General features: G+C 34.1%; 1 protein-coding gene across 7 annotated transcripts in view; it reads left to right on the forward strand.

The window, feature by feature from the left end:
- Window positions 1-17023, forward strand: part of Ccdc150 (coiled-coil domain containing 150) — a 107000-nt gene that overhangs the window by 20888 nt on the left and 69089 nt on the right. For 6 of the 7 annotated variants that reach the window (XM_048808223.1, XM_015481179.2, XM_048808222.1 and 3 more), the window contains 8 exons: window positions 1867-1983; window positions 3183-3312; window positions 6576-6619; window positions 8627-8719; window positions 10549-10656; window positions 11199-11323; window positions 11578-11755; window positions 12309-12377. In XM_048808223.1, the coding sequence (XP_048664180.1) occupies window positions 1867-1983; window positions 3183-3312; window positions 6576-6619; window positions 8627-8719; window positions 10549-10656; window positions 11199-11323; window positions 11578-11755; window positions 12309-12377 (864 nt within the window). Of the gene's footprint in view, window positions 1-1866; window positions 1984-3182; window positions 3313-3339; window positions 3434-6575; window positions 6620-8626; window positions 8720-10548; window positions 10657-11198; window positions 11324-11577; window positions 11756-12308; window positions 12378-17023 lie in introns of those variants that run through there. The other variant, XM_048808226.1, reaches the window with a different exon arrangement.

Consider the following 17023-nt stretch of genomic DNA (forward strand, 5'->3'; position numbering starts at 1 on the left):
GATGAAGTTCTCTCCTCCGCCGCTTTCTGATTACATCAGATCTCTGCCATGTTGGTATCCCATGCGAATGGCAGCATTTCGTTCCCTTTGCCGGATGACCAAAGCAACGGGTGAGTCCTGACCGGCCCTCACAAGCCCCGTCTCAGTCCCGTTGCCACTGCCCACAAAGGCTCGGTTGGTATTTACCTCCACAGTACTCAGCAGGACCCGGACCGAGAAGCAGTTTCCGCGGGCTCCTTAGCCCTGGGCCAGAGCAGTTCCGGGAGCCGGAACTCGGCCGCTCTGTGCTCAGTGCATGCTCTGATAAGAGCAGGCTCCAAGAAGCAGTTTCCGCGGGCTATTTAGCACTGAGCCTGAGTAATTTGTCTGCAAGCCGCAGGCGAATGGCAGCCTGAAATTACCCGTTCTATGGCTGAATGAGCTGCGATCAATCGAAAACGACTTCTTGTATTTATTCTTCTATGAAGTGCCTGTTCAGTTCTTTTGCCCATTTATTGATTAGGTTATCTGGTGTTTTTTTATTGTTTTTTTGAGTTCTTTATATATCCTGGAGATTAATGCTCTATCTGAGGTACAGGTGGTGAAGATTTTTTCCCATTCTGTAGGTTCTCTCTTCATGTTCTTGGTTGTTTCCTTTGTTGTGTAGAAACTTTTTAGTTTGATAGCAGCCCATTTATTAATTCTTGATTTTACTTCTTGTGCTTTTTGAGAAAATTGGTTCCTAGGCTGATATGATAGAGAGTTATGTCCCAAGCATTTTGAATGAGGAATACTGCACCTGTGTTACAGAGAATACAGATGAACAGCCAGGGAACAGATGCATAGGCAAGGCATGTGAGAAATGAGGTAGAGCTTCTGAGCTCTCTCCCAGCACCCCCTCTAGTCACCTGCAGGTGTTCAGCTATCTGTAAGCTCTTAAAACTTGGCTCTCTTGAGTTTTTGTTGAGGCTTCATTACTTAGGCATGTTTTATTACATCATTGGTCACTAATGATCAACTCAACCTCAGCCCCCTCACCTTCCCAGAGGCTGGCAGGTAGGACCAAAATTTCTAAATCACTGATCATGCCTTTCTGACTAGCCTCTATGCTGAAGCTATGTAGGGGACCCCAGCCACACTCTCATAATCATGTCATAACATATGAAAGATGCCCTTACCTGGAGATCCTAAAGGTTTTAGTAGCTGCATGCCAAGAGCCAGGAGCAGAGACCAAATATAATATATATCTTATGTCACAATACCACAGTGCACAGGTTCTCAATGAGTGTCAGTCTTGTCTTCTCCTTAAAAGTTGCTACATTATTTAGACCTTTAAATTACAAAATAATTGAAATAGCTTTTAGAGGCATGGCTATAGTACAATAGATTAAAATATATAAAAGTATCAAAATATGAGAAAATAAGAGTTGACAAAAATTCAGAAAATTCAGAAATAATATGTTACTGAAATCTGGTATTTGTGTTTTTTAAACTTTTTTTATTACAATCCATTGCAGGACATGAATTGCATACATGCAACATTCAATGAAGCAATACTTATCCTTACTACTTGGCTGTGTGCTCTAATTTCTTTCCATTCTGGTCTACTATTTTCCTTTTCCTAAGTGCTGCTTCCAGCTTCCTCTATTGGGTCTTAACAGACAATTTGGAAAACAGACTTAACAGTATGAAGATGAGAGCAACCCAGTTTGACTGTTTCCTAGAAAGCCATCCATCAGGGAGAAACCAGCATGTTTCTGAGTAGTCATAAATAAAAGAAGAACATTTGGGGATGAGATAACATGTCTGGGAAACTTTTCATGGTAACTTTGCTGTTCATTAGACATATGTTCAATTGGTCTTGCTAACTGCAGTATTGTTCTATAGCTAAGGAGACAACTGGCTCAGGAGAAGCACTTCAGGGAATCTCTTGAGAAATCTGAATCAGTCATGCTACTCAAAATACAGGAAATGGGATCAACAGTGGAAGAAGAACGGAAACAGGTAGATTTCTTCTCCTTATTTATATTAGGGAAATAAAAAAAAGAAAAACTGATAACTTCATCAATAAACTTTTTATTTTGCCAATTTCTTCTAGATTTATTATTTAGTTTTCTTTAGTGACCTATTAGCATTCTTAGTATGATTTTTAAAAAATTAGTGCAAAATAAGAAAGGACTCTAATATTATGTATTGTAATACTCTTCATTTATGAATGAGAATGTGAAGCACCAGAGAAATTAATTTGTTTCAGGTATTATAGAGGTGAACTCCTAACTCCTGGTACAATATCTTTCTTCTACACCAAGCAGTCTTTACTACAGGCATTGATTTTGAAAGGCATTGCCCTGGGCTATGTATATGATCTGGATAGAAAATAAAGACTAACCTGAACTAACAATGTTAACATTCAAAGAATGTTAATAAGTAAAACAATCAAGAATGTATTTACACTGCTGATTTCATTTATAATTTTAACACAATATTTTTGCCTTCATTGTAGTATTTGAAATATCTATATGTAAGTTAGAATATTTTAAATTCTAACTACCCAGGGCAATTGTATTTTCATATTTAATACCCATAATTAGATTATATAATTTTTAATATTTTAACCAATGACTGCCATTAACAGCAGAATTATTAAAAGGATTCTACTTAAGGAATTTAGAAATGGTTCTTTTTTGCTGTAACTTTTACTGCCTGTGTGATAGTCATTAGCCACTTAAGCTATTTAAATTCAATTCCTCATTCTGGCCACATTGTACCTGCTCATTAGCCTCTTGTGGCTAGTGACTATTGTGTTGAAGAATGCACAGAAGTTCTATTGGACAGCTCTGTTATAAGGCACTGCATTCTGTTGAGTGGTTTTTTGGCGGGGGCATGGGGGACCGTACTGGGTATTAAACACACGAGCGCTATACCACTGAGATTTATCCCCAATCCTTCTTATTTGTTTGTTTTATTTTGAGAAAGGGTCTCATAAGTTGCTAAGGCTGTTCTTGAATTTGGGATCCTCCTGTTTCAGCCTCCCCAATCACTGGGTAACAGACATAAGCCACCATGCCCAGCTTCTGTTGAGATTTTAACTGTGACAACATATTAAATACTCCTCTTTTCTCTTCAGTGACATTGAGGTTGGAAATTCTGCCTTCCACAAGTTCTATAAGGTCAGAAAATGAGTTTTTCTTTTACAATTTCAGGTGCACATTTTGCAGCAAAACTGTGTTGCCTTACGCAGTTCTATACAGGCCACCCAAGAACTACTGGCACAGGAGCAACAGAAAAAAGAAGAGTTGGAGATGGCTATCTCACAGCTCAAGTCTGATCTAAGTATGAACATAGATGCTAGAAGTCACACTTTTGTTAGTACTTTGAGATTTCATGCAAAAACTCCTATGATCCCAAATTCTTGAAGTAGCCAGTGTTACTGGCATTTCCCACAGTTCTGTATGTAAGTAACTGCTGATTTCTTTTCTACCTATAACACTGAAACAAAAATCAATGTTGGTAATAAAATTAGCACCCTATTTGTTGTAAACTATTCTTTTACATTATTTTCCCTTCTTATTTAAGTGTTTGGGTACTTGGGAACATTTGGTTTCCAGATATTTAGATTGAATACTGGATAATAAAATATTAATAAGGAAATAAGTCTGTTCTTGCTAACTACAGATTCTGTCAATTCCTCATGTCAAACTCTCCATTCTTCAGGTTATCAATATGTTTTGGTTAACCTATATTTGTAGAGATGGGTAGTTGTCAGATACTTAAATAGTATTTAGACTGTTTCCCTCATTTTATAGAGATGAGTGACACAGCTGGTAAATGGAAGAGCCTAGATTTGATCCTGAGTATAGGTACTCAATCATGCTGCTTCTAACTCATCAGCTCTTTGTCTTACCACTTTGTTAATATGTCATTGTAAAGCAATTTTTAAGTAGTTTCAACTATAGAAATCATGAAGAGTCATGTGTATCATGGTTTTTACAAAAATTATTTAATACTCAAAGCTAGCCACGGCTATTCAAAATTATTTGAACAAAGAAATGGCAAAGCGAAGCCTAAACCTGGATCTTTTAACCCTTTAAGTCCCGTATTCCTTCTGTTGCACCTTCTCTGCTCTCTTGCTGTATTGGGGCAAGGGAATAGCATAAAGGAAATGAAAATTATAAAAAATAAAGCAAAGAGTAATCTGATCAATGTTTTGATTTTTCTAGTTCCACTTTGTGTGTGTGTGTGTGTGTGTGTGTGTGTGTTACTGGGAATTGAACCCATGGGCATTGTACATGCTAGGCAAGTGCTCTACCACTGAGCTACATCCCTATCTCTCTCTTTTTTTTTTTTTTTTTAAGTTGGGGTCTCATTAAGTTGCCAAGGCTGGCCTTGAACTTGCAAGCCTCTTGTTTTCACCCTTCGGAGTAGCTGGGATTATGGGCATGTGCCACTATGCCCACCATTTGATTTACTCTTTTTAGTGGAAAATAACTTTCCTTAAAGTTGTTAGGTAATGAATTACTATATGAAGTTCTCTGACAATGGCCCAAGAAAACTTTCTGTCTTCTTATAATCATGTGCCTACAAAAATGTATGTTGCATTTTATGATGCTTCCATATTATCTCAGTTGAGCCTTACAGCAGTCTTTTCAGAAAGATAAGAAAATATACCTATTACACAGAAGAATAAAAAGATCAGAGAGACTGAACCCAATAACACAGCAAATAGAATAGCTGGGACCAAACTGCAGATCTTTCTTTTAGTTGGCTATCTTATTGAGGTTTTTTAAAAATGTTACTTTCACATTGGTTAATGCTTTATTGTTTAATTTTGGAAAGAATATGTGAAGACCATTAAAAAAAGGAAGGTTAAAACAATGGTAATTCATACTAACATGAGGAAAATATGAATATAGTATGAATATCAATTATGTGCTGAATTTTTAATTATAGACTTTTTACTATAAGTAATTTTATTACTTTAAGGTACAAATAGTTATTCTAACTAGATTAATAAAAATGCCTTTAAATATTTTCAATGAATTTTAAAATGTAATTTTTTAACTTCATGTAGTAACAAAAATTTATATTCCTATTACTTAAAGTGATTAAATTGTTCTCCCAAGATAAACACTCCTCTGTCATTCTTTGATTAGTAGAACTTTCAAAATAGGTCATATAGTCTATCTTTTTGATTCTTCACACATTTTAATTAGAGTTTAATGAGTTATGGATTTATGTATTCAAAAAGTATGGTTTTTATAAGGTATATCCTATATAAAATGTGTTTTCATAATTTTCTGACTTTAGCATTGAAGTAAAAAAAAACTAAAATATTTTTTGGCAGTGTCTACAAAGTCTAATTACTCTCAGAAAAGTTTGTTTTTGGTAACTGGTGATTGAACCCAGGGACGCTATACCACTGAGCCACATCCCAACCCCTTTTTATTTTTTATTTTGAGACAGGGTTTTGCTAGATTGCTTAGGGCCTCACTAAGTTGCTGAGGTGGCCCTTAAACTTGTAATCCTCCTGCCTCAGCCTCTCAAGACCCTGGGTTTACAGGGATGCACCACCACACAGGTGAAAGTTTATATCTTTTGACTAAAGTGTATAATGCCAAACTGTTCCCCAATTTTCTGCTTTTTATTTTCTTTTTATTGCCTATGCTCCTGAGTGGTTTCAAATGTCTTTCCCCCCACATAAAATCCCTTCTGAGCTCCAGACTTGTATCTTTTTATTTTATTTTTTGAGGTGGTAGACATTGAACCCAGGTCCTTCTTCATACCAGAGAAGCACTCTACTGCTAAGCTACATTCCCAGCCCTTTTAAAAATTTTTATTTTGAGATAGAGTCTTTCTAAGTTGCCCAGGCTTGCCTTGAACTTTCTGCCTTAACTTCCTGAGTATCTGGTATTATAGTTGTGTACCATCATACCTTGTTAGACCAGTATCTTACTGCCAACTAAACATGTATATTTGAATGCTCTTCAGATGCATCAGAGCATATGGAAAACTTAAGAGTTTATTCATTTTTACCCATTCTAGCCTCTAAACATTCTCTTTGCCCTGTATTTCACAGTTGACGGGTCCTGCATCCCAAGTTCGAATGCGATAGATTCTCCTTGACTCCTCTATTGCATTTACCCTACTGATAACCACCAAGTCCTGACAGTCCTCTCTGTTTACTATTTCATAAGTCCATTTTTCCTCTGCAGCCCTGTTGTTATCCTAAGAGAGCCAGCTCTCACTGTTTTACACTGATCTTCCTGCCTTTATTGAATCTCTCCAACAAAAAACTTCTGTGATCTCTCCAACAAAAAACTTCTGTTCAGCACTCTTCCTGGTTTAACATCCCTCAGACTCATCATCAATGCATTGAGTAGATAAAATGTTGTCTCATTTACCACTGTAAATGACTATAGACTAGTTTATTGATGATTTTATAATAGTTTTTGGCCTATGAAAATCAGAATAGAATCTTTGAATTCTTCTTTCACAAAATATTGATTAAAAAACTTAGTTTCTGAGGAGGAAAAATATCTTGTGTTTTCAGTGTAGTAAGTTATTATTGTCATAATTATATGGATTTTTGTTTTTAGTTTCTAGAGATGACCTCATTTCCAAGTTGGTCGAAGACAATAAGGTAAGTTTTCCTCTGTTTCCTAAGTCATATTTTCTCATTCATGTTGTTTTTTACAGTCCTTATTGTTTATCTTAAAAACTTTAGGAAAAAAATTTAGATAAATAAGTTGCATATTCTGGATAACACTAGGTATTAGGAACTAAGTAATCATTTCTTGCAAGTTATTATAGTTTGAAAAGGTGAATTGGGGCTAGGGCTGGGGCTGTAGCTCAGTGGCAGAGCACTTGCTTAGCATGCATGAGGCACTGGGTTTGATCCTCAGCACCACATAAAAATAAAAAACAAATTAAACATAGTCATTCTGTCCATCTACAACTACAAAATTTTTTTTTAAAAAGGTGAATTGGCAAATATGATGAGATATTTGTGGATTTTGCCAATTTATAAACTATTAAAAAATTTCAATGAAATTTAAGAAATATAAATACATAGCAGTGTCAATGTATTCATTTCTACTGAACTGTACTACTAAAAATAGTTATAATGGTAATTTTCATATTTACTTTACCATAACTTTAAAAATATAAACTTTTTTATAGCTTTATTACACTTTGAAATTAATCTCTTGATGATGAGGATCCCATTTGGAAATTTTTTTCGGGTGCTATCTCATCCTGTGTTGTGTGATGTTTACCTTTCCTGAAATGCTTCTCCTGGAAAAGTAGAAAAGTGTTTTTCTCTGTAGTGAGAAAATTTATACTATGTTCTTTCCGGTTCTACAAGTAGCTGGTAGAGAAAGCCCAACCTACAACTCACATCACTGTCACTCTACTATCTCAAGAAAACTAGTTTGTGATTACCCCCTTCCAGCCTCCACTTCCAGGTAGTTCTTGATGAAATGTCTCTTAAATAATCCTTGAATGTACACCTTTTAAATTGCAAGAGCTTATTGCTAATAGGAAAAAAAATGCATATGCAATATAAGAAATCTGCAATCATAGAGTAGAACTTTCTTGATATAAGGATATTAGTAATATTTAGGTTATAGTTTAAGGAGTTCTTTCTGATTGGAATCCCATTGTGAGAATAAACTTAACAAATAGTTTTAAAAAAAAAATAGACCATATTTTTAGAGCTGTTTTCGGTTTCTAGCAAAATTGATCAGAAGCTATAGAGATTTCCCAGGTACCCTCCTGCCTCTATACATGCCTCCCTTATTATCTACATGCTCTTTGGACTGGTAAATTATTACAAATTGATGACTATATTGACATAGCAAAGTCTGTAATTTACATTAGATTTCACTCTTGTACATTTTATGGATTTAGACAAATGTATGATGACATATTCACTATTATAGAATCATACAGAGTACTTTCACCGTCCTAAAAATCTTCTGTACTTTATCTATTCATTACCCCTCCCCTTGGAACAGCTGATCTTTTTACTGTCTTCATAGATTTGCCTTTTCAAGAATATCATATAGTTGGAATCATATAGTACATGTAGCCTTTTTAGACTGGCTTCTTTCACTTAGTATTTTAAGTTTTTTAATTATGAATAAAGATGCTATAAATATAGCAATATAAACATAACTATGGGCAGGTTTTTTGTGGACATAAGTTTTCAGCTCTTTTGGGTAAACACCAAGGAGCGTGATTGCTGTATCATATATGGTAATAATAATTTGAGTTTGTAAGAAATTACCAAACTGTCTTCCAAAGTGGCTTTGTCATTTTTCTTTCCAACCAACAATGAATGAGAGTGCCTGTTGCTTTATATCCTTACCAACATTTGGTGCTGTCATTGTTCTGGATTTTTACTATTCTAATAGGTGTATAATAGTATCTTATTTTGTATAAACAGTTTTGATAAATAATTTAAAAATAAAGAGAAGTTTGGGAGTTGAAACTACTAAGATTTTTAATAATTTGTGTAAGACAAATACACATGTATCTCATTGGAAAACTTGAACAAGTACTGGCCAGAATACAGATAGGTATTTTTATAGAGATATATATGATATCTTGTACATGTGAAAAAGGGAATTTTTTTTAATTCCAATAGAACATGCAAATGTCTTTCAACAAGGAACATGAAGAAAACACATATTTGAAGTCTGAAATATTATCCCTTCATGAAGCATCAGCAAAAACACAGGTAGATATTCACTGTTTTAAATGTTATTTAATTTTGTTCAATTAAAGAACCAAGGTTAATCTTGATTATATAAATGTATACTATATATATCATCAAACTATTTACTTTCATAAGATCTGTTTCATCTATGATGCATTATCAAAATAACTGTAGTTTTCATTTTGATCTCCAAATTTCTGTGACATAATAATATATAAGATCTATCACTAAATCATGCACTAGTTTACAGTTTGCTTTCTAATTTAGTTGTTAAATATGAATACCTCTCTACAATGAACTTAAAAAAGCATTTCAATGACAAGGGCTAAATATTATACTTTGTATCTTCTATAGCAAATAACACAGTCGGAACTGAACTAATGTTTATTGGATTTTGGAGTTAGGTGTAATCATTCTCAGTGAGGTGGTTGTTCCCAAATTTAGCTGATACTTTATCTATATTAATAAACACATGTACATTTTAGATAATCATCACATATACAGGAAAACTAGAGTTATCACAGAGCCCAAGAAATAGAGTTTATCACTCAGAATAACTTTTATGTTGGTACAATTTGATTACTACAATGTAAGGATCATAGTGTACTGTGCTTTCTTTATAATAAAGAAAATACAAATGTCTTTATAAAATAATAACAATATCTACTACCACTTTTCTATACTAATAGTAGTTAACATTTTTTTCTGAACCCATCCCACGTTCTAGGCACAATTATTAGCACCAAATATTTCTAACAAATCATAATTGGTAGAATAGTACTATGAAATAGAAACTGTTAGCTACATCATAAGGAATCTGACACACAAAAAGTACTAATAGTGTAGCTAATAAGTGACAGTTGGAATTTGAGCTCAGGCAATCTGGCTTTAAAGGGGGGAAGAACTATTTTTTCAAGGAGCAAGTGTTCTCCATGTGTCTCACTCCTAGGTATTCCTTGATGAATAGTTTGTACATCTGGTTATGACTTTTAACATGCCTCCTAAAGTGTTCCTAACCACTGTACGGCATAGTACAGTATACTTGCTAGATCATCTTTCATTTATCTTAAACATTTTATTTATTTTTTCCTATTTCTCCTTCAAAGTGATATGCCCTTATCCTTGAAGAACTTGTTCATTAAAACACAAGGTCCTTGCCAAATCTACCTTGCAAAAATAGCTCAAAATTCAAAGGAACGTTTTTCATAATATAAATTTCAAAATATGAAAAGGTGAGAATTATTAACTAGGGCTGGAGATGTGTAGCTCAGCAATAGAACATTTCTCTAGCATGTATGAGGCCCTGGGTTTGATCCCCAGTAGCAATAAGAATTCTCAACAAATTACATGTCTGATCTGTATCACAAGATTTTTGTTTCATTCTAAAAGATTAACCTCATCATAGTAAATTCAGTACTATCTTTGGTGGCAAAGGAATTTAGATATTTCATGTTACTAGCTAAATATTTCTGAATGCTCATCATGTAGTGATAGAAATCAATTTTAAAAAGATTATCTGGGTATACATACATTGTAAATTCCATTCTGCAGATGTCTTGCACTAATTGATCAGTGATCAAAATTATGAAAAACAGATAAGTAAATTGCCAGATGCCTTAGTTGCTCCACCGAATCAACAAATCTCTCCTTTTAATTTAGAATTTTTTAGGATTTTGACTCCAGATATTTTAAAATACTCTATAAAGCAGTGAAATATTAATTGGAAATAGGTTAAATAAATTAGAATCACCCATATAGTGAGATACTATGCAATCATTAAAAGTAATGATATATAAGTGAAATAATTTTTTATCGAGGAGATCTGTGACTTGCTGTATATGTTGTCTTAGGTTTCAAATGACCAACTGAGTAGAAAGTGCTCAGAGCTAAGCAGTATGCTTCAGAATGCTACTGTGGAAAATGCCAAGATTATTGCTGACCACCAAGCCATTCTGCAGGTACTCATTTAACACTAGTGAACTTCTGCTAGAAGCAGCAGAAAGCCAACCTAAGAGGTCAGAAAATGTACATTGCCAACTAAATAAATAAAATATTTAAAAGATTTCAAAAGTTTATTGAAGTATTATTATTTTTTATTAGTTTCCAGTTTTCATCAGAGGAATGATTTGGCCTTACACTTAGTACTTTTTCATGGTTTCTTTTCAAATATCATAACTTTTAAATAGGTATTGGTGTTAGGAGTTTTACAGAATTTGCAGCAGGCTGGGTAAACAGTGCCTCTTGATTATTGGCTAGTAGAGGTATAAAACTATAGAACTGTAGTCAACTCAGGGTGGAACAATGAGAAAGCTGAGACATTAAATTCTATTAAAAGAGATTTTATTTATGGAGATAAAACTTGTATATTATAAGTTAGTTTGGTATCTTTAATCAGTTATTCTGAAAATATACCCTATTTTTTTTTTAATTTTTTATTGTTGGTTGAAAATATACCCTATTAAATGGCATCTCAACTTATAAAATTACTCCTAACACTCAGGTAGAGCAAAAAATGATGACGCAGACATTTCAAGAACAGAACTTACTGCTGGATGCAGCCCATGCCAGCATCACAAATGAACTATACACAGTTCAGAATGAAAAAACCCAACTCCAAACACATCTGTAAGTAAATTACTGGCAATTTCCTATGTATCTTTCATTCTTGCACTTGAATTTCTTTAATGAAAATGTTTAATTCTGTGATTTCTGGGCCAGCCACAAAGATAAAATAAAGATGCTGCCTTCAACAATAAGTTTTGTTAGAACATTGTGGTAACTCCTCTTAGGCGAGAGTTATGTTCTGTAAGAACACTTAATTATTCTATTAAAGCAGAACTCTCATTTAACTTTCATGTCTCCTTGTTCTCTTTGTGCAGGGACCATTTAATCCTTGAGCATAACCAGTGTATCCAGAAAGCACAGGATGCTGAGAAAAGAACAGCTGCACAAAAAGAGCTTCTAGAATCAACTATTACAAGATTGCGAGGTGAACTGGAAGCATCAATACAAGAGAAGAAGTGTCTGCTAGAGGAGAATGAAAGATTTCAGAAAGAGGTAGGGAAAAGCAGATTTATATTACCTCCTGCTTGCAGTGTGATTATACTGTTTTAAAATTCTACTCTAAGTGCAAAAGACATAAAAAGAAAGAAAATTCAGAGCAGGTTTTCTGAGTTGCTCATTAAAGAAATCTTTAGGTGGCTAATCTGTGCATTTTGACATGTGAAGTCATCTGGGCCTAATAGTGCAGTATACCTTATATAGCATCAGTAAATATCAACTAATAATTCACACATCCTCCTGTTAGTTAAGGGGTCAGATTTTAAAAATTTATTTTCCCTGAAGGAGTGGGACAGTGGAGGTTAAGGGAAAGAGCCCTTTTTTCCTAGTTAGGAAGGAATCAGCAGAGTCTGACATGCAGGCGTGTCTTTCTACTTGCAGGGCTCTTTGTGAAGTCTGCTCTGCCTCAGAGACTCCCTGATTGGCCCCTTTTCTGAGAGGATGTGATATCTCTGCAGTGTAGGTATTAACTAATATGCAGGATGTGTCTGATATAGTAGAGCCTGTCAACTGCTGTAAAATTGACCCATTTCTTTTCCCCCTTGGGCAGGTTAATAAAACTGAAAAAGAAATAGCACAAGAGAAAAGCAATTGGGAAAAGGAATTAGCTAAAAACAAGGTATTCCACATTTTATTTGTTGATATTTCACTGTATTTCATTTCCTTCTGATTGCTGCCTACCATATCAGCTTATCTTAATTAGGAGATGGGAGATTTTTTGATTACCAAGTTGTAGGGGGAAAGGGAGTCGCAAAACTGATGCCACTTGGAACATTCTAGTCACTATTGCAAAAGGGTGTTTCTGGGGGACCTTTGCTTATTGAACATATAGAGTTTGCTAGTGAGTCTTCACTGCCTCTGGCCTTAGTGTTCCCTGAGTATTTTAGCCAGAAAGTTCCCTGAGAGTGAGCTAATGGGCCTGTAAGAGGCAAAGGGATGATTGCAGACACTGCTGGTTTAAAAAAAGAAAAAACTAATTTAGGGTTCTTAAGTACCTATTAGCACCTGCCACTCTATCTTGAAGGTACCCTTTTCTCTTTCTCTTTTTAAAATTTTTTCAAAAACGTAACACATAATATTGGTACATCTTTATTGGGTACATTATGGTAATTTAGTACATGTGTACAATGTGTAATGATCAAATCAGGGGAATAAGCACTTCCATTTCTTCAAACATCAATATTTGTACATATCAAGAATGTTGTATTCTTTTTCTCAAAACATTTGGAAATGTATTTGTATTTCTGTGATATCAGTTGTAATGGCTCTTTTTTCATTTGTTTATTTTTTTATTGTTTGTTTCTCTCTTTGCTGGTTAGTGTAGTTAAAGGTGTGTAATTTTTGTCTTTTTGAAATACCAACTCTGATTCGTTAAATTTTGTATGTGTGTTTTTAGTTTTGGTTTTATTTATTTCTGTTCATTATTTCTTTACTTCTACTAATTTGGAATTTGATTTTTCTTTTCTAAGTCCTTGAGGTACACTAAAAATTATTTGAAATATTTTTTGATGCATGCATTTATTTATATTCACATATTTATTTATATATATTTATTTATATATTTCTACTTGCTTTTGCTATATCTCAGATTTTGATATGCTTTGATTTTCATTTTTCAAGACATTGATTTCCCATTTAATCTCATCAATTATACTTAAATCATTTAGCAACATATTGTTCAATTTCTAAGTTTTTTTAACTTTCCATTATTCTTGTTGATTTATATGTTTATTCTGTTATAGTCTAAGGAGATACAGAGACAATTTAATTTTTTTTCATTTATTGAGACTTTATTTGTCACCTGCCATGATTTATCCTGGAAAATGTTCCATGTAATGATAAGAAAAATATAATATTCTGCTGCTGTTGGAAAAATATTCTGTAAATGTCTGCTAAGCACATTTGCTCTATAGTATGATTTAACTATGGTTTTTTAATTGATTTTCTGTAAGGTTGATCTGTCTATTGAGGACTGTAGGGTGTAGAAGTACCTAACTATTATTATATTGGAGCCTGTCACTCCCTTTATATATAATATTTGTTTTATATTTATATATTTGGGAAGTCTAGTGCATATATGTTTACAATTGCTATAACTTCTTGATGAATTCTTTTATGAATATATAATGAATTAATTTTTATACTTTTTAAAACTCTTTTAAATTTTAAAAAATTTGTATGACAACAGAATGCATTTCACTTCATTGTACACAAATGGAGCATAACTTTTTATTTCTCTGATTGTACACTATGCAGTCACATCATTTGTGCAGGCATACATCTACCTAGGGTAATGACATCATTCTCATTCCGTCATCTTACCTACCCCATGTTCCCCCCCTCCAAGTCTCCTCTTTGCCCAATCCAAAGTTCCTCCATTATTCCCATGCCTCCTCCCCCCATTATGGATCAGCATCTACTTATCAGAGAGAACATTTGGCCTTTGGTCTTGGGGGATTGGCTTATTTTGCTTAGCATGATATTCTCCAGCTGTATCCATTTACCTGCAATGCCATATTTTCTTCTCTTTTTAAAAAATATTTTTAGTTGTATATGGACTCATTACCTTTATTTGGTTTATTTAGTTTTTTATGTGGTGCTGGGGATTGAACCCAGTGCCTCATGCATTCTAGGCAAGCACTCTACCACTGATCCACAACCCCAGCCCTTTTATTTTCTTTTAATGCTGAGTAATATGGCATTGTGTATATATACCACAGTTTCTTTGTCCATTCATCTATCGAAGGACATCTAGATTGGTTCCACAGATTAATTATTGTGAATTGAGCTGCTATAAACATTGATGTGGGTGTGTTACTATAGTATGCTGATTTTAAGTCGTTTGGGTATAGACTGAGGAGTGGAATAGCTGAGTTGAATGGTGATTGCATTCTAAATTTTCTAAGGAATCTCCATACTGCTTTCCAGAGTGGTTGCACCAATTTGCAGTAGGCCACCAGCAATGTATGAGTGTACCTTTTGCCCTACATCCTCGCCAGCACTTATTCTTGCTTGTATTCGTGATAATTGCCATTCTGACTGGAGTGAGATGAAATCTTGAGTAATTTTGATTTTATTTCTCTAATTGTTAGAGGTGTTGAACATTTTTTTTCATATATTGGTTGATCAATTGTATATCTTCTTCTGAGAAGTGTCTGTTCAGTTCCTTAGCCCATTTATTGATTGGGTTATTTGCTTTTTTTTTTAATGTAGTGTTAGATGGACAGAATACCTTTATTTTATTTGCTTATTTTTATGTAGTGTTGAGGATCAAACCCATTGCCTCACACATGAGAGGCAAGCACTTTATCACTGAGCTACAGCCCAAGCCTGGGTTATTTGCTGTTTTGGTGTTAAGTTTTTTGAGTTCTTTATATATCCTGGAAATTAGTGTTTTGTCTGATGTTCGTGTAGTAAAGAAGTTCTCCCACCCTGAGGGCTCTCTCTTTACATTATTGATCATTTCCTTTGCTTAGAAGAAGCTTTTTAGTTTGAATCCATCCCATTTATTGATTCTTGATTTTATCTCTTGCACTTTAGGAGTCTGGTTAAGGAACTCAGGAACTAATCTGACATGATGAAGATTTGGGACTACTTTTTCTTCTGTTAGGCACAGTGTTTCTGGTCTAATTTCTAGGCCCTTGATCCACTTTGAGTTCAGTTTTGTGCATGATGAGAGATAGGGCCTTAATTTAATTTTGCTGAATATGGACTTCCAGTTTTCCCAGCACCATTTGTTGAAGAGGCTATCTTTTCTCCAAGGTATATTTTCAGTGCCTTTGTCTAGTACAAGATAACTGTATTTATCTGGGTTTGTCTCTGTGTCTTTTATTCTGTACCATTGATCTACATGTCTATTTTGGTGCCAAACCATGCTGTTTTTGTTACTATAGCTCTGTAGTGTAGTTTAAGGTCTGCTATAGTGATGCCACCTGCTCCACTCTTCTTGCTAAGGATTATTTTGGCTATTCTGGGTCTCTTTTCCAAATGAATTTCATGATTGCTTTTTCTGTTTCTATGAGGAATGTTGTTGGGATCTTAATTGGAATTGCATTAAATCTGTATAATACTTTTGGTACTATGGCCATTTCGACAATAATGGCCTATCCAAGAACATGGGAGGTCTTTCCATCTTCTGAGGTCTTATTCAGTTTCTCTCTTTAGTGTTCTGTAGTTTTCATTGTATAGGTCTTTCACCTCTTTTGTTAAATTGATTCCCAAGTTTGTTTGTTTGTTTGTTTGTTGAGATTATTTTGAATTGGGGTACTTGTCATAATTTCTCTTTCAGAGCTTTCCTTACTGATGTATAGAAATGCATTTGATTTATGGGAATTGATTTTATATCCTGCTACTTTGCTGAATTCATTTATTAATTCTAGAAGTTTTCTGGTAGAATTTTTTTTTGGATCCTCTAAATATGGAATCATGTCATTGGCAAATAATGATAGTTTGAGTTCTTTTGTTCCTATTCATAGCCCTTTAATTTCAATTTTTTAATAATTGAATAATTTTAATAATTATAATTTTAATAATAATAATTTAATAATTTTTGGTTGAAAATCAGCTTCATCTGATGAGTATAACTACCCCTCCTCAGTTTTGGTTTTTGTTTGCATAGTATATCTTTTTCATTTCATTGTGTGTATCTATACCAATGAAGTGAGTTTCTTATAGGCATCATATAGTTGGATCTTGTTTGTTTTTAATCCATTCAGCCAGTCTGTCTTTTGATTGATTAGTTCATTTATATTCAAGGTTATTTTTATGGTTTGGATATTTTTATTATTTTACTTATTTATATTTATGTGGTGCTGAGGATCAAACACAATGCCTCACATTTGCTAGGTAAATGCTCTATTAGTGACCTACAACCCCAACCCTGTGGTTTGAATCTTAAATGTCTTCCCAAAGTTCATGGATTAAAAGCTTGGTACCAACATAATGGTGCTATTGGGAGGTAGTGGAAACTATAGGAAGTTGGGCCTAGTTATAGGAAGTAGGTCACTGGGTGTATGCCTTTTTTTTTCTTAATTTTTTATTGTTGGTTGTTCAAAACATTACAAATTTCTTCATATATCATATTTCACACTTTGATTCAAGTGGGTTATGAACTCCCATTTTTACCCCATATACAGATTGCAGAATCGCATCAATTACACATCCATTGATTTACATATTGCCATACTAGTGTCTGTTGTGTTCTGCTGCCTTTCCTATCCTCTACTATCCCCCCTCCCCTCCCCTCCCCTCCCCTCTTCTCTCTCT

This window comes from Marmota marmota, unplaced genomic scaffold, assembly GCF_001458135.2.
Source record: "Marmota marmota marmota unplaced genomic scaffold, marMar, whole genome shotgun sequence".
In the NCBI taxonomy this organism is placed as follows: Eukaryota; Metazoa; Chordata; class Mammalia; order Rodentia; family Sciuridae; genus Marmota; species Marmota marmota.